At 46.2% G+C, this 22,017-nt stretch overlaps 1 protein-coding gene across 1 annotated transcript in view; it reads right to left on the bottom strand.

Moving 5' to 3' along the window:
* The window catches only part of MFHAS1 (multifunctional ROCO family signaling regulator 1), a 61,981-nt gene extending 45,553 nt beyond the window's left edge, over positions 1-16,428 (bottom strand). Inside the window, exon 1 of the mRNA XM_069978013.1 lies at positions 13,138-16,428. Coding sequence (XP_069834114.1) covers positions 13,138-16,015 — 2,878 coding nt within the window. The 5' untranslated portion in view covers positions 16,016-16,428. The remainder of the gene's footprint in view (positions 1-13,137) is intronic.
* Positions 16,429-22,017: the final 5,589 nt, after the last annotated feature.

Raw genomic sequence — 22,017 nt, 5'->3', positions numbered from 1 at the left:
CTGTATATAGCCCCCCTTATGTTGTCCTCCCCCTGTATATAGCCCCTCTTATGTTGTCCTTCCCTGTATACAGCCCCCCTTATGTTGTCCTCCCCCTGTATACAGCCCCCCTTATGTTGTCCTTGCCCCATATAGCCCCCTTATGTTTTCCTTCCCCTGTATATAACCCCTTGTTGTCCTCCCCCTGTATACAGCCCCCCTTATGTTGTCCTTCCCTGTATACAGCCCCCCTTATGTTGTCCTCTCCCTGTATATAGCCCCCCTTATGTTGTCCTCCCCCTGTATACAGCCCCCCTTATGTTGTCCACCCCCTGTATACAGCCCCCCCTTATGTTGTCCTCCCCCTGTATATAGCCCCCCTTATGTTGTCCTCCCCCTGTATACAGCCCCCCTTATGTTGTCCTCCCCCTGTATATAGCCCCCCTTATGTTGTCCTCCCCCTGTACATAGCCCCCCTTATGTTGTCCTTCCCTGTATACAGCCCCCCTTATGTTGTCCTCCCCAGTATATAGCCCCCCTTATGTTGTCCTCTCCCTGTATACAGCCCCCCTTATGTTGTCCTCTCCCTGTATATAGCCCCCCTTATGTTGTCCTCCCCCTGTATATAGCCCCCCTTATGTTGTTCTCCCCCTGTATACAGCCCCCCCTTATGTTGTCCTCCCCCTATATATAGCCCCCCTTATGTTGTCCTCCCCCCTGTATATAGCCCCCCTTATGTTGTCTTCCCCTGTATATAGCTCCCTATGTTGTCCTCCCCCTGTATATAGCCCCCCTATGTTGTCCTCCCCCTGTATATAGCCCCCCTTATGTTGTCCTCCCCCTGTATATAGCCCCCTTATGTTGTCCTCCCCCTGTATATAGCCCCCTTATGTTGTCCTCCCCCTGTATATAACCCCTTATGTTGTCCTCCCCCTGTATATAGCCCCCCTTATGTTGTCCTCCCCCTGTATACAGCCCCCCTTATGTTGTCCTTCCCTGTATACAGCCCCCTTATGTTGTCCTCCCCCTGTATACAGCCCCTTATGTTGTCCTCCCCCTGTATATAGCCCCCTTATGTTGTCCTCCCCCTGTATATAGCCCCCTTATGTTGTCCTCCCCCCTGTATACAGCCCCCCTTATGTTGTCCTCCCCCTGTATATAGCCCCCTTATGTTGTCTTCCCCTGTATATAGCCCCCCTTATGTTGTCCTCCCCCCTGTATATAGCCCCCCTTATGTTGTCCTCCCCCTGTATATAGCCCCCCTTATGTTGTCCTCCCCCTGTATATAGCCCCTCTTATGTTGTCTTCCCCTGTATATAGCCCCCTTATGTTGTCCTCCCCCCTGTATATAGCCCCCCTTATGTTGTCCTCCCCCTGTATATAGCCCCCCTTATGTTGTCTTCCCCTGTATATAGCCCCACTTAGGTTGTCCTCCCCCTGTATACAGCCCCTTTATGTTGTCCTCCCCCTGTATATAACCCCTTATGTTGTCCTCCCCCTGTATATAGCCCCCCTTATGTTGTCCTCCCCCCTGTATATAGCCCCCCTTATGTTGTCCTCCCCCTGTATATAGCCCCCCTTATGTTGTCCTCCCCCTGTATATAGCCCCCCTTATGTTGTCTTCCCCTGTATATAGCCCCCCTTAGGTTGTCCTCCCCCTTTATATAGCCCCTCTTATGTTGTCCTCCCCCCTGTATATAGCCCCCCTTATGTTGTCCTCCCCCTGTATATAGCCCCCCTTATGTTGTCCTCCCCCTGTATATAGCCCCCCTTATGTTGTCCTCCCCCTGTATATAGCCCTCCTTATGTTGTCTTCCCCTGTATACAGCCCCCCTTATGTTGTCTTCCCCTGTATATAGCCCCCCTTATGTTGTCTTCCCCTGTATATAGCCCCCCTTATGTTGTCCTCCCCCTGTATATAGCCCCCCTATGTTGTCCTCCCCCTGTATATAGCCCCCCTTATGTTGTCCTCCCCCTGTATATAGCCCCCCTATGTTGTCCTCCCCCTGTATATAGCTCCCTATGTTGTCCTCCCCCTGTATATAGCCCCCCTATGTTGTCCTCCCCCTGTATATAGCCCCCCTATGTTGTCCTCCCCCTGTATACAGCCCCCTCTGATAAAAAAAAAAAAAAATACAAGACAACTCACCTAACCACACACTCCCCCGTCGGTTGCTGGCCTCCTCTTCTCTGACAGATGAGCAGCTCCGTTGCGAAGTCCCGGCAGCGCCATCACTGAGCTCAGTGTGCGCCGCGGTGGCTGGGACTCGCCGCGGCGCACACTGAGGTCAGTGATGGCGCTGCCGGGACTTCGCAATGGAGCTTGCGAAACTCTTGTGATCGCAAGCAAATCTCTGCTTGCGGTCACAAGAGTGATTGACAGGGCGGGAAGCCTACGGCTTCCCGTCCTGTCAATCAGAACACTGCTTACAATTAACTGGAAGCGATTGTTGCGATCGCTTCCAGTTAAAAAGGGAGGTGCGGCCCCCGACCCCTAGGAGCAGGGGGCCCCCCGATGGCCCAGTCCGAGCCTGACTGGGACAGCCGCCTGCTGCCTGTCAATATACAGTAAAACCTTGGATTACGAGTATAATACATTCCGGGAATGTGCTTGTAATCCAAATCACTGGTATATAAAATAGAGATAGAAACATAGACGATTTGTTCCACAACCCAAAAATAAAGTAGATAATGTGTTCTGTATCAATAAAGAACATTGTATCAGTAAAGAAGGGGTTAATTAACTAAAGCGCTCACCACACACTACCGAGGTGGCTCCCACCACAAACTACGTGGGTGACTGCAAACCTGCTGGTGCTGGTACTAGTGCTGGTTTCCTGGAGCAGCTATTGGTAAAGGGGTTAATTCAGGGGTCAGAGGGAAGCAGCGATTATACACTATCCAGCGCCATATGTAGGAAAGATGAGCGGCGAAATATGGATGGCAGTGGCAGATGTCCAGACGTGACACTCACTACTTGGGTTACACCCAAATACTGGAGTAGGAGGGCTTCACAGCCTCACTCACACTCAGTCCTCCGGCAGCAGGGAGAGGAGATAGGACTGACCTGCTCGCTTCCATAGGAGGATCTCCACAGTTCTAAACGAACAGGCACCAGAGGAGAGCCGGAAGGCATCTGATCACCAGCAAAGCTCATGAAGTATCAGAGGGTTAAAATGAGAGGGCTTCCTACCAAGTACAGTATCAGGATGTGACACAGGGGTGCTAGTTTTACCAAATCTCACATGTTCACAAGTTATAATTTTTTTTTAATTGTTAGCATCCAACTTCTTCAGCCTCTTGTATTCAAATGCTGAACAATCGAGCATGCTCAAGCTGCTCTCATCTCTAGTTGTGACATCAATGTGCATTATCATCTCCTGTGGATCTTTAAAATAGAGATTAGTAGGGCCATGCAAGCGCAGTTTTTGCCACAGCAGTGTGCATCTGCATAGTGTGAACAGTGGTAATGGAGTGCTGCCCATTTTTTGTTCAATATGCATTATATCATAGGCCATGTTCCCACATGCATGCATGTGAAATCTTCCACTTTCCAATGGCTGCACAATGTTGCTGATCAAACCCGGCAAAATCGCAGAACTACTGGTGAAGCGCATGGGGACATGGGTTTTAGCCAGGGCCGTCTTACCCATTGGGCATGGTAGGCGGCTGCCCGCGGGCCCTTGCGTCCTAGGGGGCCCCTGCCCTCTGTGACCTGTATTTTTCACTTTATAAGACGCACTTATAAAACTAAGTGCGTCCTATAAAGCGAAGACGGCTCCCAAGCAGTGCCGAGCACCGCAAGGAAGCCGTCCCGCCCCCTCTGTGGCCTCTCACTATGCATATGCATAGTGAGCGGCCCTGAGCGACCCCCTCCGCCCGCCCCTTTTATCGCCGCTCAGCTGAGCTGATCAGAAGCCCAGGAAAGTGCAATGAGCAGCACTTTCCTGGGCTTCTGATTGGCTCAGCTAAGCGGCGATAGAAGGGGCGGGCTTGGCGGGCGGTCCCGGAACTCACCCATCCGCCGGCCCCAGCAGCTGATGTCTCCCGGCAGCGCGCTCCCGTTATTCTCCGGGAACAGGCAGCGGGGTACAGAGACGCTGCATGTGTCCCGGATGTGTAGGCAGCCTCTATCATTCATGATGGAGGCTGCAGGACACTTCCGGCACAGGCAGTCTCTCTGTACCCTGCTGCCCACCCAGGAAGATGTCGGGAGTGCTCGCTGACAGGAGAGGAGCTGCTGGGGCCGCCGGACAGGTGAGTAACTGGTTTGTTGTTTTGGGGGGCACTGGCTACTATGGGGGGCACTGGCTACTATGGGGGGCACTGGCTACTATGGGGGGCACTGGCTACTATGGGGGACACTATATGGTGGGAATGGCTACTATGGGGGGCACTATATGGGGTGATTGGCTACTATGGGGGGCACTATATGTGGGCATTGGCTACTATGTGTGGCACTATATGCAAAGATGTGGGGGATTTGATGGCGGCGGTTGGGGGGGGGGGCCCAATTCGCACCTCTGCCCAGGGGCCCATAATGCTGTTAAGACGACCCTGGTTTTAGCCACATCCGGTGACAGCAATGTGGGAGCCTTACAGGTTTTATAAATGAAGCACTATTCCCTCCTAGCTACAATATACACTCCTGTGTCACACCTAGCCTCTTTGAACCTGCACATAAAACAGGTGTATAAGAAAAGGTTAGGCTTGTTTGCATGGAAAATTACAATTGAAGCAAAGGGTAACGTATGTCTGTGTGACACACTAATCTGCCCACTGGACATGGAACACTATTATTTCCATGTCAGCCCTGTGTCAAAGATGAAAATACATGTGCAACATATAGTCACTACACTACATTCCTTCCCCAGTGTATATAATGACACACCAGACTGAACTGCAGAAGTCTACTTTGTGATGTTTTTGGAGTAAATTTAGTAAGGCAAATGTTTCATAGCCGGTATTTATTCAAGGTAAAGAGTAAAATGCACCAGTTAGGCCCCTTAACACATCCGTGGTAGTTTTCAGAGTCAGGAAACACTGATCAGGAAGCCGTTCAGGAGGCTTTAGGTAACCATCAGTGTTTCCTAGCTGTAAAAACAGAGAAGCAAAAAAAAATAAAAAATCATACTCAGCAGCAGTGTCCTCCTCTTTGATCTTATAGCGCTGCATGTTCTGCAACGCTGGGTGAAGTAGCACTTCTTGTAGATGGAGGTATAATACTGCCTATGGCCAAAAGAGTGACTGACAGGGTCAGGAGCCAATGGCACTGCTGCTATTGACTATATGCGCTCCTGATTAGGGGCGTGTACAATTAAAGAGCCAGTGTCACTCGCCCGGGTTCTAGAGCTTGTCCGAGCTGCTATGCAGTACATTCGGACAACTGTTGTGTACACATAACAGCTTATCCTAATATGCTACCTGAAACAAGTTTTGTGCCTCTCTGGTAAAAAAAAAAGAAAAGGTATGGCGCGTCAAAGTTTTGATGAAAAAAAGAACTAGTCTAAAGTGAGAAATGGCATAAAGTTAGACAAAAGAAGCAAAAAACTTCTACAACATGAATTCCTTTGATAACATTGATACATCTAGTCAAATACTAAGGCTATGTCCACGTAGTGCAGTTTTGCCACGTTTGTCCTATGTTTTTGTCAGAATGTGCATAATCACTGTAAGGCTATGTTCACACTGCGTATGATTCCGTCCGTAGTTCGTACGCCGCCGTACATGTGCGGCTGAAACTACACAGTTATGTACACTTAGGGCCACATGTATCATCCGGCGAACGGATGATTTTCGGCGGAAAGTGCCGATTTGCGTATTTTTTTATTCGCAAATGGCCGATTTCCGAATAAAATATTTGCAAATCGGCACTTTCCGCGCCGCGCGATTTACCATCTGTTCCGCCCAAATGTACGCCGAAAACCTACTCCAGTCCTCAGCTGGCGTAGGTTTTCCGCGGTGCGCACCGGCGCGCACGGGATTTATGTAGAGGCAGTCCGCCTCTACATAAATCTCCGTAGCGCCGGAGCTGCGGGGGCATTTATAAGTCCGGCGTAAAAAACGCCGGACTTAATAAATGCCACCCTTAGTACAGTTATGCTTCCCTAGCTTGTTTCGAAGCGATCTGAGGCAGGTCATTTACTTGGAAATCTTCGCCCAGCCCCGTCAACCACACAGAACCTTTTGGATCGAAAAATCAAGTTCAATTTGGCCGAAATAAGTACTTTGTACGGGACCGCATGGAAATCCAAGGCCGTGAGTTTCAACATTTCCGTCCTCAAACAATGGTCTTGCTCATTTTTCACGGCGCCGTATACGATCCGGCCGTAAGCTCATACGTAGTGTGCATTGTGCGGGTGTATATCGTATACTTTCAAGCGAACGCATCAACCTCAAAACTACGTGCGTATATTCGCGGTTCGCACTACAGACGGAATCATACGCAGTGTGAACATAGCCTAAAACTGTATCATTTTTGCAATGATTTCAGAAAAAAAAAAAAGATTAAAAGTAAACGCACTGTGTGAACACAGCCTAAGCTGTCAAATTTAGGTCACGATTAAAAAAACATCTACCTCAACACCTAACATACAACTTTTTGTCAATTTGTCAACAATTGTCATTTAGGCTTAAAGAGACTCTGTCACCTCCAAAACACCCGTTAAAAGTTATCAGTAGATTATAAATCATTGGGTATACAATGCTGATTCTATATCTGCAAATTTTATCTTTCGATGTTCTTGTATTCTTTTGCTATAAGCCCACAAAAGAAGTAGTCTAAGCAGTCCTCTCCATTAAATTCTTCAGCTAAGCAGTCCTCTCTATAATATTCTTAAACTAAGTAGTCCTCTCCATTATATTCTTTAGCTAAGTAGTCTTCTCTATGCATCAACATGCCCAGTTTGTAGGTTAACAATGGTAAAATACAAAGTAGCCTTAGCCACAGGTCATGCAGTCACTATACACCATAAAAGCTATTGCATATGACTATATTTGTGATCCGCGTGACAGAGATCTGTAATTATGCAGTATCTCATTCCCATGGAGGCGTGCAGTGTCAAGATTTCATACAGTATATATATTTCAATTCAATTTTTTTCTTTCAAATCAACTGGTGTCAGAAAGCTATAAAGATTTGTAATTTACATTTATTTAAAAATCTGTACTCTTCCAGTACTTATCAGGTCTAGGAAAGTGTCTGTAGGTTAGACAAATTTACTTCTATTCCAAAATTTCCAGTCTTCCAGTACTTGTCAGCTGCTGTATGTCCTACAGGAAGTGGTGTATTCTTTCCAGTCTGACACAGTTCCTCTGGTGCCACCTCTGTCCATATCAGGAACTGTCAGAACATACAGCAGCTGACAAGTACTGGAAGACTGAAATTTTTTAAATAGAAGTAAATTTGTATAACTTTCGGACACCAGTTAATTTGAGTACAGCTTTAATCCTGAGTTTAAGGTAGAATACACCATGATATATGACATGTATCACAGACTGACCATAATGCGCACAGTTATATCTGCATGAGAGTAAAGCGACGTTCACAAAGGACAACAACATAGGTATTGTTTTAAAAAGTGAACCCGATTATACAAGTTTTATCAATGGTAAATGAGTAGTGTAACAGTCCTTTCTATAGAACGTATGCTCTGCTCCCTGTTACATTCATTCGGAGTGGCAGGTTCACTTTAAGCTTCCTCCTGGAAGCGTTTCCAAAGAATAAACAGCAGGAATTCCTTTGTGCTCTACTAGTGAAGCCAAAAAAGTCTATTGAGCCGAGAACTTTCAGTATCATCACAAGTACAAAGTGCTGTGCACACATACTTGTACCCTGTGGCCACAAGACAATGCCTATAACAAACAACTCTACAAGGTTAACACTGCGTGTCTCGGCTATGACAAATAGCTGCATAACGACAGGTTTGTCTATGAATTAGTCTTACAGGCTGCCATAACTAGTCACATGTACCTAAGCTTACTATCATACCCTCCTTACATTTCACATGGTCAAAGGAAAAGGCTAAGGCCTTATGTACATGTTCCGTAAGTAGGTATGGTGTGCAACGGAACGGATTATCAGAACTCCCAGCATCATGTATCATTATGCTGTGTCAGTACAGCAGCGCGAAAATTTAATGCCGCTCCACACCGCTCCTCCCCGGGTGCTGGGAAAAGCCCGGGAAGAGTCAAGTCCTGGGAAACTTTTCCCAGTTTCCCAGGACTGGATCCAGCTTTTCCCAGCACCCGAGGAGGGGCGGCATGGAGCATCATTGAGTTAGAAGACAGCCAGCTGATGAGTGAATTGCAGAGATAATTAAAGGTGAACTCCACATAAGGAAAACTCCACCTGGCCGCCGCTCTCCTCTCTCATATACCGGCTCCCGATGCTTCCTGGTGTCCGCACTGATGCATCGGGAGCTGGTATATGAAAGCGGAGAGTGGCGGCCAGGCGGGGAGTCAGCAGTGCTATAGGGGGAAGGTTCCCGGGAGGAGGAGGAGGGGGGAGCGCTCCTGTGTACTGAGCGGCTCCCCCCTGCGCCCGGCGGCAAAAGCAGTGGCATCGCAGGCAAGTGATATCCATTACCCAGCTACAGCTATACTATAAGCAGATGATGGGAGCTGTAGTTCAGTGTATATGCGGCGGATCAGTGGGAATGCGGCGGATCGGCGTGCTTACTGTGATATCCTAATGTATTGAATGAATACATTTAGGCAATACTTTGGGGAGCAGGGACACTTGCTCACCAAAGTATTCCATAGATGTATTCATTCAATAAAGCACTGTACACTACATTACATTATATTACATAGAAATCCATAGAAACATAGACTTCTATATAGAGCGCGCCCCCTGCTGGACACTCCATAGGAATTACACCTTTCGTCGTGACGTCACTGGATCTGGAGAATTCTAACACTTCCTGATCTACTAAATTAAGGGAAATAGCCCTATATGTGCATTTCCCATAATTAATGTACATTAGAAATTTGTATAACTTTTCATAAGTAACAACATATCAAAAATTAATTTTGGCCGGACTTCTCCTTTAACCAGGAAGTACAACCACACAATACAGAACAAAACCCCCCCACAACAAATGGATTTTTGGTTGTTTCAAAACTGGGATAGACAGGTAAGTAATGATATCAGCTTCTGAAGAAGGTTCATTTTTCCCCACTCCACCTGTAGTTCCCCTTTAAGCCCTTCGTTGTTATTACTGTAAATTCGCTACTTTTATTGATGTAAACAACAAAAAAATAAAAATAAAAGTAATACGTAGTAATAAAAAAAAAAGGAGACAGATGAAATAGTTATACAAGAGTGGCCACAAATAGGGATCACACATTGCCTATATATGTAAGTATATACACACAACATGACAGACCCACAGTGTGCTTTGCTGTGGTGAGCAGACCGACGCTGACTTTAATCCAACACCAAGTTATTCAAAGAATCTCTAAGGCCTAGTGCCAGAGCGAGAAAATGTTTAGTCTTGAGCTGTGCAGTAAATCATCCGTGTAAGAAAGAGGTTCTAAAGCTCTGCAGTACAGTTATGTTCTCGTATCTATGGATCTATGGCGCTCACAGTCTTCTTTACTTAGCGATAAAGAATTATGTCTATGCTCTGGTCACGTCAAAAGTTAACTTCTCAAATAAAGGTCATTAAAGCCCTTTTAAATGGATTATCCAGGATTACAAAAAGCACGGCTACTTTCTTGCAAACACAGCACCACCCTAGGTTGTGTAAAGTATTACAATTCAGTTCCATTCATTTTAATGGAAGGGTATGTGCAAACTGAGTTTCTAATTGTGACGGAAACTCCGTCACGGAATTCTCAGCTCGCGGCCGCTCGCAGACTGCAGCAGGCGCACACGTCTCCGCTCGTGTCATAGACTCCATTCTATGCACAATTTAAGAACATGTTGAAAGATCAAAATGAACGATTTCTCGCTCGTCGTTTGATCGTTTGCTGTGTTTACACAGTACGATTATCGCTCAAATGCAATCGTTTACACAGAAATGCGATGCATTTACACAGAAAGATTATCGAAAATTCGATAATCTTTCTGTGTAAATGCAGCATTATGCTGTGTTTACACGGAACGATTATCGTTCGAATTTTCACATAAACGATCGCAATTGAGCAATAATCGTACCGTGTAAACAGCAAACGATCAAACGACGAGCGAGAAATCGTTCGTTTTGATGTTTCAATATGTTTTTAAATCGTCGTTCACTGAAAATTCGCATATCGCTTTGTGTAAACAGTCTTTCACCGATTTACCCTATGCAAAAGATGGGCTTAAGCGATCTTAAAGCGATCACAATAACGATTTTTCTTACGAATTTTCAAATGATTTTTCTAACGATCTATTCATCTAAACGTTCATTGTTATAAAAACCAAATTGTTGCTTCAAAATCGTTAAACGATCGATTGGGCGAATTATCGCTCCGTATAAACATAGCATTAGACATTGAAATGTTGCATTCACTATTGGTTGCAGCATTTAAATGGTTTAAATGATTGACACTAGCAGGATCATTAGCAGCAGGTGTCTGCATGCACCAGCTGTGTATAGAGTTCATCTCCTGACGCTGCACCATACACCCCTTCCCCTGTCTATCCCAAGTGATCAGCATGTTATCCCCTATTCTACAGACGGAAATACCCCTCTAAAGCTGGGTTCACACATGGAGATTTGCTGCGTTTTTTGCTGCCGTAATTTATTTGTGCAGTTTTCGGATAAATAACAGGAAAATTGCTGTATAAATGCAAGAAAAGTTTGTAAACCCAGCCTAAAAGACTAATAAACAAAAGTAGATTTGTATTGTTACCTGTTAGTTTTTATATCATATTTTTGCTCTGTTCTCCATCCCGTTATTTGGGATGAGGCTATTACATAGTCGCTGACATAGATCACATGATTCAGAACGGCAGGACGTAGTCACCTTCTAATTATAGGCCGGAGTAACAAAGTTTTCATCAAAAATATTTTGTAAGAAAACATCTTAGTGTCGATGACCTCAAAAGAAACCGGAAAATGTCCTGGTGATGACACGCTGCAGCTGTTCCTGAAATTCACTACTAAGTACAATGGGATGAACAGACCCAGATCTATACCCAGAACTGTATATTATTGTGTATCACAAATGATGGTACAAAGAAAATCCAGGATTTCCTGCTGTATTTAACCCAATAATATTACAGCTGGTACAGAAGGTGCCGTGCTGATGAATAACATGGAGGTAATGTTACTTACACTGAGATGACAAGCTGGTACCACACATTCACAATCACCACCATTGGCTATCTGCATGCCACTCACCTCAATAGAATAAGTTGGTCATTGTAAAGGCCCCTATACACAGTACTTCATACTAATCATAGGTGACACCTGCGGCTCTCAGAAAAAGGTGTATGGGGGCATCCCCACCAACAGATGATTCTGTGCATGATAGATTTTCAGCTCCCAACCCCTTTGCTCTAGGAGAGATAAGCTACAACCAGAGTTTGATGTAGGGCTGTGCATACAAATGCATACGTCAGACACCCACCCCCACTACTTGGGGACTATCTAAATATTGGATATTTACACTCTGGTTGCCATAGCGATGTCCACAGAAAGAGAAACATTTACTCCTTGTATCTCCTATGTGATCAACACCAAAAGAAAATCTCTACTGTTAACATTGCTGCCGGCATTCATAGATAAACCATTGTATTTCTAACAGAACAGCAAAGTTATTTATTCATTTAATATTTAATCTTCCACTATTTATCTATCTATCTATCTATCTATCTATATTTATATATATTCATCTGAGGGAGGGTTTACACCACGATTTAGCCATCCGCTGCAAGTTTACATCCTGTCCAAATTGTTTGCTGACATACAAGTGCATCAAGAGCTACAGGCCTCATATACTTCAATGGCCCAAACGTAGTCAGCTGATCATTTTCCACATGTACACCTGTTTTCACCAGACTCAAAAGCGCAGAACGCCATGGGGGAGATTTATCCAACAGTAAAAGTGTAAAGTGAAACTGGCTCAGTTGCCCCTAGCAACCAATCAGATTCCACCATTCATTCCTCACAGACTCTTTGGAAATTGAAAGGTGGAATCTGATTGATTGCTAGGGGCAACTGAGCCAGTTTCACTTTACACCATGTTTGATAAATCTCCCCCCATGTGTATGTGCTGGAAATGATACGAATATAACGACCAGCTAACTGCAACAGACGATATGGATAGTGTGCTGATGTAAATGTGCAACAGATAGCCAAATCATGATGTGAACAAGGCCTAAAAAATTCTAAGAATAAGGTGTTCTTTAGAAAAAAGCAAACTGAATATTCCGAACCAAGATTCGTTCCGAACTTTGCAAAAAAAAAAAAGTTTGGTTCGGTACCAAACTGAACTTTTTGCAAAGTTCAGAACTAGTTCATAAAGAAACAAAAAACAAGAAAACAAAAGCACAGGTATGCTCACCTGTCTGTGCTTCCCTGGTGTCCTCCTTCACTGGTGCCCCCTCCAGTGATTGGCTGAGCAGGCTGTCACTCTTGTTTCAACCCTCTCAGCCAACCACTGGCTGCAGTGCTATCCCATCCCAATCAGTGATTGGCTGAGCGGGATTTTGGCAGCTGTTGGTGACACAGGAGAAAGAGGACACCAGGGGAATAAGGACAGGACAGGTAAGTATAGATGAGTGGACTTTGTGAACTGCACTAAAACAGCTAAACGTCTGCAATCATTAACCTGTTTAAGTGAAGTTCATTTAAGGTTCAGACAATCCCAGATTTAAAGTGACTGTACCACCAGGCCCAGGCTGAAGCACTGGAGGCGGGGCGAGCCACCCTTAGTGGGAGGAAACCCCAGCCCCACCATGACGTCACTCCATTAGAATCAATGGAACCCTATCATAGAGGGGCTAGGGTATCCTCCTACTAAGGGTGGGTCGGCCTGGCTCCAGTGCTTCAGACTGGGCCTGGTGGTACAGTCACTTTAACATCAAAGTTTGACAAACCTGCCATACCAAAATTTTGGAAAGATGGCTTATCTCTAGTGTTCATATACAAGCTGTAATATACACAAGTAACAAAGAAGTAAACAATATAAAGGAAGGCTTCCAAATGACAAACCAAATCTTACCTGGGAAGGTGTGTGGATTTGGTGATCCCCTCTTAAGGCACTTGGAGCACAGAACGTGTACTGTGTAGTATAGGCCTGGCCATTCTTGTAATAGTGCATTCAGTTCTTCTAGCAATGGTGTTATTGCCTGCCATGCAGTCCATATATTAGGCAGTGAGGCATGACTGGCAATAGACAAAATGTCTGACTGTAAGGCTCCTTTTGAGGGTCGAAAGCTCACCACAACTGGCACTTTCCCTCTATAGGCAAAAATCTGAAATTTCCCATCTGAACGGTGTACTATGTGACTGTTAATCTGGACACTAAAGCGGGCAAACAAGCCAGGCGGGAATATGAAAGGAAAGCTGTATTCTATTTGAAGCTGTTCAACAGTAAGAGATTGTCCCGATATGTTTGTACCATAGATCCAAGCCTCCGCGTGGGGCACCTCATTCTTTACATAGCATGGGAACTTGTACCAAGCAGTGGCCCCATTCAATGGTTTGGACTTGGGTTTATTGATACAGTAACAGAGCCCCATCTTCTCCAGAAGTTCTAGTATGAGCTGCAGGTCTTGCTGGGTTTTGATATGTGGCTTAAGAAGTAACTTAATGATGTGAGTGGGCAGTAGTCCATGAAGTAGAAATCCTTCCACGTAGTGATGTAACTGGGCGGCCCTCAAGTCGTCCACACTGTTGTCACCCAGAAGTTTCTGTAACAGGACTGAGGCGTCCCTCTGGAAAAAGACATTCAGAATGTCAATCAGCTTTGTCAGATTGTGAAAAACGTACTCCTTAAGGGTAGCATTGTCCTCAAAGTAGAGCAGCTTGCCACTCTCGTGTAAGTAAGACAGGGCGCTCTGCAGTCTGTCCTCGGTCAGGCCGGCCTGAAGGCCTAGACGGGCAGAGTCCCACCACGTCAGCCATAGCTCCTGAGGTTTAAAGTGCAATTCCTCCAGCATTTGCCAGGATTTGGGAAGAACTCGATGCAGATTTGGAAAAATCTCCCTGTGCTCTGCCACAGACAGGAGCTTTTCCCTCAAGCGCCTAATGTTTGAAAAATTGTGGCAGCTCACACAGAGGACAGGGGAGAGGATCTGAAGACGGTTATTCATTAAGTATTGGAACTGGGCTTTCTTCCGTCTCAGATTCTTGTCACTAACTCCATAAAAAACTGCATGAGGGTTTGAGGCACGCATGTCATAGTCTTGGCTAAGAGCTTCGTCCACAGTCTGGGCCAGATTCTGCAAGGTCTCGGAATCCTTCTTCTCCTGCAGGGCTATCTGGTGGTGTATATCAAGGCATTTCTCTTCAATGTCCCTCTCCTCGCATAAATCGGCGTGAGTCCCTACTATGCATACAACTGCATGTGGTACCTTGGCACTGATAAAATGGAGAAAATAGCCGACCGATGTATAAAACTGTTTGGAAACATAGGACTTTAGATTAACCGCCAGCACATACAAAGCACCGGGGGAGAGGAAGAAAGGGTTGATAATGTCATAGCTCTGGTCCCCAGCTAGGTCATACACTATAAAGGTTAGTCCTCGCTCTGCGTCGGCCGTCCAGTTGGTGACCTCGATGCCTGTATTCCCCAGCGTGTAGCTGGCTTGCTGCCCATCAGTCAGGCAATGTCTTAGTACAGTTTTGCCGGCATCCTTCAGGCCTGTGAGCACCAGCTTTAACCTGGGCTTGACTGCAGGCTGTGAATGGGCAAGTTCTTTCTGATAAGCAGCAATGTAAGGGATCCCTTTCATACACACCTCATAGGGAGGCTGAATTAAAGGGTTGTCTTTGATCTTCCAGATATTGACTTTGGACAGCTTCCCAAAGTTATCTGGGAGAATTGCTATTTGGTTACCTTGCAATACCAGCTCCTCCAGCAAGCCGAGCTCCACAATGGTGTCTGGCAGGTACCTTATCCTATTGTTATCCAGCCACAAGGTGACTAGCCTGAACAAGCTGGAAATGCCCCCGGGCAGCACAGTCAACTTGTTGCGGCTCAGGTAGAGCTCCTCCATGTCCTGGAGCCGCAGCAGCGTCCTGGGGAAGTCCTGGAAGGAGTTGGAGGACAAGTTGATCATCCTCAGTTTCTGTAAGGCCCCGAAGCCCTCAGGTAAGCAGGACAGGTTATTGTTGTCCAGCATCAGGCTCTCCAGGTGGGTCAGCTCACAGAAAGAGTCTGGCAAGGTGCAGAGGCCTGTGCTGCTCAGCCACAGGATCTTCAGAGGGGTCATGGCCCGGATGTCATCAGGCAGGGAGCCGCCGCCGCAGCTGCTGCAGAGCCTCTTGTTACCGGAGAAGTCCAGCTCCTCCAGGGCAGGTAGCTGCAGGATCTGCTGGGGGAAGCTGCCCAGCTGGTTGTGGTCCAGGTCCAGGGCTCGGAGGCGGCTCAGCCCCTGCATGGTGTCAGGTAGGTGGCTGAGCCGGTTGAAGCTGAGGTCCAGCTCCTCCAGGTGCAGCAGGGAGCCGATCTGCCGGGGCAGGCTCTGCAGCTTGTTGTGGCTCAGGCACAGCTTCTTCAGCCGGCTCAGCAGCGCCACCGCCTCGGTCAGGCAGCTCAGCCGGTTGTGGCTCATGTCCAGCTCGGTGAGGCGGCCCAGCTCGTAGACGGCGGAGGGGACGCTGAGCAGCTTGTTCCTGCGCAGGATCAGGACGTGCAGGTTGCCGGCAGCCAGCAGGCTCCGCAGGCCCTCGGGCACGTCCTCCAGGGAGTTGTTGCCCAGGTTCAGCACCTCCACGTCGCCCAGGTCCTCGGGCAGGATGAGCTTGTTGTGCTCCCCGCAGCTCAGGGTCAGCTGGCGCAGGCTGCTCCGCAGTTTCCTGGAGCGCAGAGCCGCGTCCCTCCATAGCCGGGCAGTCTTCAGGTCACAGGCATCCTTGGCTGCTGCTGCCATCATGGTGGAGACGGGGAGGGGGCGCCTGTCAGTGCTGCCGCATCATGGTGCACCAGTCACCACACACCCTGCCCGGGATGCTGGCAGGCGGCGCCGCTGCACACAGCCGCTTACATGGTGGCATGCTGCATAGGAGGATGACGGCTGCTACAATGACATCTGCGGCCAGGGAGGGGATGCGGCTATTGTCTGCGGGCACGGCTCTTCTCCCAACCGCCGAGGAGGATGAGGTGATGTCCTTGGTGAAGGCGGAGTGTGGCCGCCTCACAGGCTCCTGCTGCCGCTGCTGTAATGTCACAGCTCCGGACAGATGACTCCTAACCTGCTTCTCTCCCCTCCCTCTAAAATCACAGGGTGGGGACTGGCTGGGGAAGAGAAATATCCCACAAGCGAAACGGTACTTCCCTGCTCCGAGCGGCAGTCACACGCCATCTAGCGCCCACCGCGAGCATTGCAGCTGTCCTCAGCTTATAATACAGGTAGAAGCACAGAGACGCATTACACCTACAGGAGCCTTCAGGTCTTCAGGACATCCCTAGTTGTTAATATGGAGATAGTCCTCCCTCTGCAGTTACAGCAGCTTCCACCAGTCACTAGCACTGGACATCTGGAGCTTAAGCCCCAGATCATTTGGCTGGATGCCCCGCAGGCACTTTAGGTCTGCAGCCTATGAGCCATATGGATGAGATCACACCCTCCTGTGGAATCCATCCCTGAGGCTTATAAACTGCGCCCTGATGACCTGCTCAACTAATGGCAAACGGGCTAGGTGGGTATTAGCCTCTACTGAGCACAATAGCCACTGCCACATTGGTTTAGATGCAATATATAAAACATGTGTTATATTGGTTTACACAGCATCAGATCCGCATCTTTAAGGGATTACAGTGCAAGTTACATCCAGTGACTCACAGGGGGCATCTATTCTAGTCTTTTTCCCTCTGGTCTGGCCATCATGAAGAATTCTCCCAGCCACAAATCATCTCCTGCTATGTCAGGAACTGTTCAGAGCAGATGTTTTCTATGGGGATTTGCTACTGCTCTGGACAGTTGTGGCAGCAGAGAGCACTGTGTCAGGCTGGAAAAAATACACCACTTCCTGCAGGGCATACAGCAGTTCATACGTACTGGAAGACTGGAGATTTTTAAATAGACGTTTTTAGCATTTGTAGGCTCACCATGAAAGAATGCAATTGAGTGTTGGCATAAAAATTTAATCCAGACATTAAAGGGAAGATGTGGTTTTTTTTCTGAAATGGTGATAATTTGGTTGGAGCATGTTATTCATATATGATTAATAGATTACATGACACCAATAGCAATGCCTGGGGTTAAAGAAGCTTGACATGTTTAGTTAAATTTACTTTTTGTTTAAAAATTCAGTTGGCAATGATTTTGAGATGGAGAGACACTGCCCCGACGCACCCACTAATTGGCTGGGATGTCAGGGAGGCTGAGAAGCAAGTGGGAGTGTGGGCAGGTAATTTTATAGCCTGGCAGCTGCTGGGTTAATTGGGAAGGGGCTTTACATACTCGCAGCAGAATGAAAAATCCACTGTGTGTAAAGCCGCAGGAAATGACAGGACACAGAAACGCAGCATATTTCGCTGTGGAACTTGCAGTGTGAAATCTGCTGTGGATCCTGTACATGTAAAACAATGAGCCAGTTAGGAAGTAAGATAGTAGGATGCACAGGAATAAGAATAGTTTGCCCAGCTCGCATGGAATTCACTGGTGTTTTTATAAAGTAAAATGGGTGTATACATTGAAAGAAGGGTCTGCTATCTTTCAGTAGGAGATGGAGCCACTGTATGGACAGTATGTGTGCTGAGTAGAGATGAGCGAACCCGATCGTTCGGCATTTGATTAGCGGGGGCTGCTGAACTTGGATAAAGCCCTAAGGCTATGTGGAAATCATGGATATAGTCATTGGCTGTATCCATGTTTTCCAGACAACCTTACAGCTTTATCCAAGTTCAGCAGCCCCCGCTAATCAAATGCCGAACGATCGGGTTCGTATGGACTCGAACCCGAACCCAGTTTGCTCATCTCTAGTGCTGAGACATCTGGCTTTAGCCAACAGGGGTTCTCCAGCCTTCTTACAAAATGACATGGGGCATGAAACGAAAGGACAGTTAGACATAAGACTGACTCAACCCCTTAGTTCTCACCAGTTTCACAGGTGGAAGTGCTGCGATGACATCACCATACAATGAATACTGAATATTGCAGCCAATCACTGGCCTCGGCACATGTATCAATGTTGGTGATGCAGCCCTTATATTTTATATTTTAGCTCTTACAAGCAAGCAAAAAAAAACAATATAAATATGACATTGTCAATGAAGCAGAGTGTCACATCAGTGTGGGACTAGTGAGCCCTAAGCTGAACCCTGCCTCCTGCCCTAGGTGGGAGACCCAACTGGGTGATAGTCCCTGAACAGCTAAGATCTGGGACAGTCAGGGGAGTCTACAACAGTATATGAGGACAGCTATAGCTTGTGAGGGCATAGGATGAGGAGGCAGGGAAGGGGAGGGTGGAGTGGGTCCTGCACATAAACATCAGGGAGATGTAGATCCAGCATGTAAACAAATGGCTGAATGTAAAACACCCAGCCCTGTATAGTTAGGACTGTGTTTGTGTGTCCCTATTGCACAGGTGGAGCTGAGGAGTTTCTGTGCTATTAGAAGTTTACTTCATATGCTAATTAGGCATTTGGTGCACTAGGGGCAGGACTACTGCCCCCAGCCTGGCTCTGCTGATATTCATTAGGGTATGTGCATCGACGGCAGAATGAGCTTCTGAGTATCAGGAGACTCCACTTCAAATTTCTACCCAAATTCTGCAGTGTGCACATATTCTTAGAAGAGACGTGCCGGCGGGGGGCAGATCGGTGCACTCGGTACAGGACTACTATTAAACTCCTAATACCTCGGAAACTGTGTCAAAGATGAAGATAAGAACCTTACTTTCATCCTCTGTGTCCCATGTCCTATAGGACATGTCAGGAGGTTAGATACTTCTAACCTCCTCATAGTTTCCTGTTAATTTGTTTTTGTTTTTTTGTGAGCCACTGATATAATAATTCTTCCATAGAAAAGTACTACACATCACATCCCTTGACTGGTTACTTCTTCCTCCCTGAAGAATAAGAAATGGCCGTATTTTGTTGCCAGATTTCCATGTAAGGAATCCCTTTGAGTGGAATTTGATTGGCTTCAGGCACCAGCAGGGTTTTTTCCCTATGACACTGCACACTGGAGCATACCTCAGGTCTTCTGTAATTCCTGCCCTTTAGCTTTAATATAATTATTTAGAAACATTAAAATGTTCATTGTAAAGCAACAAACTTTCAGAGAGATTTCTAATAAAAACATTTCTGCCCAATGTTTTCTAAAAAGGAACACTCACACGTCACATTAATGAAAACATTATAAAAACAGAAAGTTCCTTTAGTTACCCTAGTCCATTTTAAATCACCCGGTGTCAGAAAGTTATATAGATTTGTAATTTACACCTATTAAAAAAAAAAAAATCTCAAAAATTCCAGTACTTATCAGCTGCTGTATGTTCTGCAGTAAGTGGTGTATTCTTTCCAGTCTGACACAGTGCTCTCTGCTGCCACTTCTGTCCATGTCAGGAACTGTCCAGAGCAGTAAAAAATCCCCATAGAAAACCTCTCTATACAAAAGGTATAAAAAATATATTTATACGACCTGTTCAGCGACAGCGCATAAATCAGTTCATTTTTCAAACCGCTGCCCATGATCAGCAACACTTATGCTGCGTTTACACGGAACGATTATCAGGCGAATTTTCGCGATAACGATCAAATTCGAACGATAATCGTACGTGTAAACGTGACGAACAATCAAAACATCGTTCATGTTGATCTTTTAACATGTTCATAAATCGTTGTTCGCAAAAAATTTGCCGATCGTTCCGTGTAAACAGTCATCGCGCGATAGTCCGGACTCATCCGCAGCCCCCTGCGCTGGCTCGATCGCCACCCCCGAGGCGAGCATACGTTACCTGCTCCGCGTAGCAGGTCTTCGACATCCCCGGCTCCCCTCTTCAGTGCACTGATTGGCTGAAGAGGAGCCGTTTGAAATTCCCGACTCCCTTCTTCAGCCAATCAATGCAAGGCAGCACTGATTGGCTGAAGAGGAGCCGTTTGAAATTCCCAGCTCCCCTCTTTAGCCAATCAGTGCTGCCTTGATGATTTCGAAATCATTAATCGTGTGATTGGGCCAATTATCGCTCCGTGTAAACTTAGCATTAGGGTCCATTTACACAGAAAGATTATGCGCCAAAGATTTGAAGCCAAAACCAGGAACAGACGAAACAGAGATCAGGTCATAAAGGAAAGCTTGAGATTTGTCCTCTTCATATCCATTCCTGGCTTTGGCTTCAAATCTTTGGCAGATAATCTGTGTAAATGGACCCTTAGCTATATGCAATCTGGGTTAATTGGTGCACTGGAGGTGGGCCGATAGCTCCTTTCCTGGGTGACACGCTTAGGCAGAGCCAGACTTGATTTAGAAGGCCATGTGTTACCCAGAGGAGGAGAGGGCAAACTAGCACTCAAAAATGTGCATTATAGCCCTCAATTGTACATACTGCAGTGTTAGTAAAAATGTGGCTGTTCAATGTTTATATTGTGAAACCCATTTTGTATCTGCTACACAACTTTTCTTTCACACAGAGGCACAGAATCTTAATGGTTAAGAATTAAGTAGACATTAAATACAAGACGAATCTAACCTGCTGATAGCTACCTGGTGGTGGGCACAGGGCACTGAGGATGAAGGTAGGTCTCTTACCATCGTTTTGCACTGTTGCTATTCATTCTACCCCCCTCCATGATCATCAATAAAGGGTGGCAATTTTTTTTTATTTTTTTTTTGGGGGGGGGGTGCGCTTCATTGGGAAACAGCCATTTGCAAATGGCTGTTTCCCAGGACTGGATCCAGCTTTTTCCAGGCACCCGTAGTATAGCAGCACAATATAGTTCAAAGGCTGACAGCTTCACTAGTACTGTAAATTCGCTCAAGATAAAGATTCCTTGCATTGATCATTGCTTTCTCATAATAAATCTGTGATCGGTATTATCAGCAATTGACTGAGGCACTGCAGCCTACACAGAGTATTGACCCCACTGGACCACCAGGTGACACTTTTAAGCCCTTCCAAGTCCATTTGCAGATTCAAAAACACTAAGGTAAATTCATGCAGACAGTGCTTGGGCCATTGTTATAAATCAGTGGCCCTCTGCTACACATAGTAACTGAGAGCTATCCAGTATAATGGGAGGTTGGCTCCCAATCTGTTATACTGGCAGTGCCATACTGATGTACAGTAACATCCCAGTGTGGCTATGGGTTAATTTGCAAGTAACAATGTGCACATTCCTGTAGTTGTGGTGTTTAACAAGCTACCTGCTAAGTATTTGGTGTTTAAACCCAAATCTTTGTTACATTTTCATAAAATATACTATGATAACACCAAAATTGTTATTGATGTTCAGGCCGATGGTCCTTTTACACGGAGCGATTATCACCCATAACCTCCAATTTCATGTACTTGAGCTTGTCGGTGTGGAAAAACCCAGGCAGCGTGATATCTGGGACTGAGTTTGTGTGGAGTGCTATTTAACAAGCATGTATGCAGCCAGGTAAGATCAGTTAGTAGACAAGGGCTCATATTGTCATTATCCAATTTAGTTTTTTTCTCCCCATGAATAAAGATGTGGGGCAGTGGAGGCCCAAGTAAAAGACCATGTTGCCCTTCCTTCAAAAATCTAATCCCCTACAGAGGCTGTAGCACATTCAGTGCTGGCCCCTTTTCAGAAAGGCTAAAATGGGCTGCAGGTATGTGCATCTTACACTTGAGTTATCCAGGTATGACTTGTGTTGCTATGAAAGTGTATACTTTGGTTGACTTAATGCTACCCCTTCACAGATTTCAGCATTGATATATTTTGAATGTCATTCTATGACTGGTT

Source organism: Dendropsophus ebraccatus, chromosome 7 (assembly GCF_027789765.1).
Source record: "Dendropsophus ebraccatus isolate aDenEbr1 chromosome 7, aDenEbr1.pat, whole genome shotgun sequence".
In the NCBI taxonomy this organism is placed as follows: domain Eukaryota; kingdom Metazoa; phylum Chordata; class Amphibia; order Anura; family Hylidae; genus Dendropsophus; species Dendropsophus ebraccatus.
Note: the sequence above shows the minus strand (reverse complement) of the source record. Positions and strands in the feature narration are given on the sequence as shown.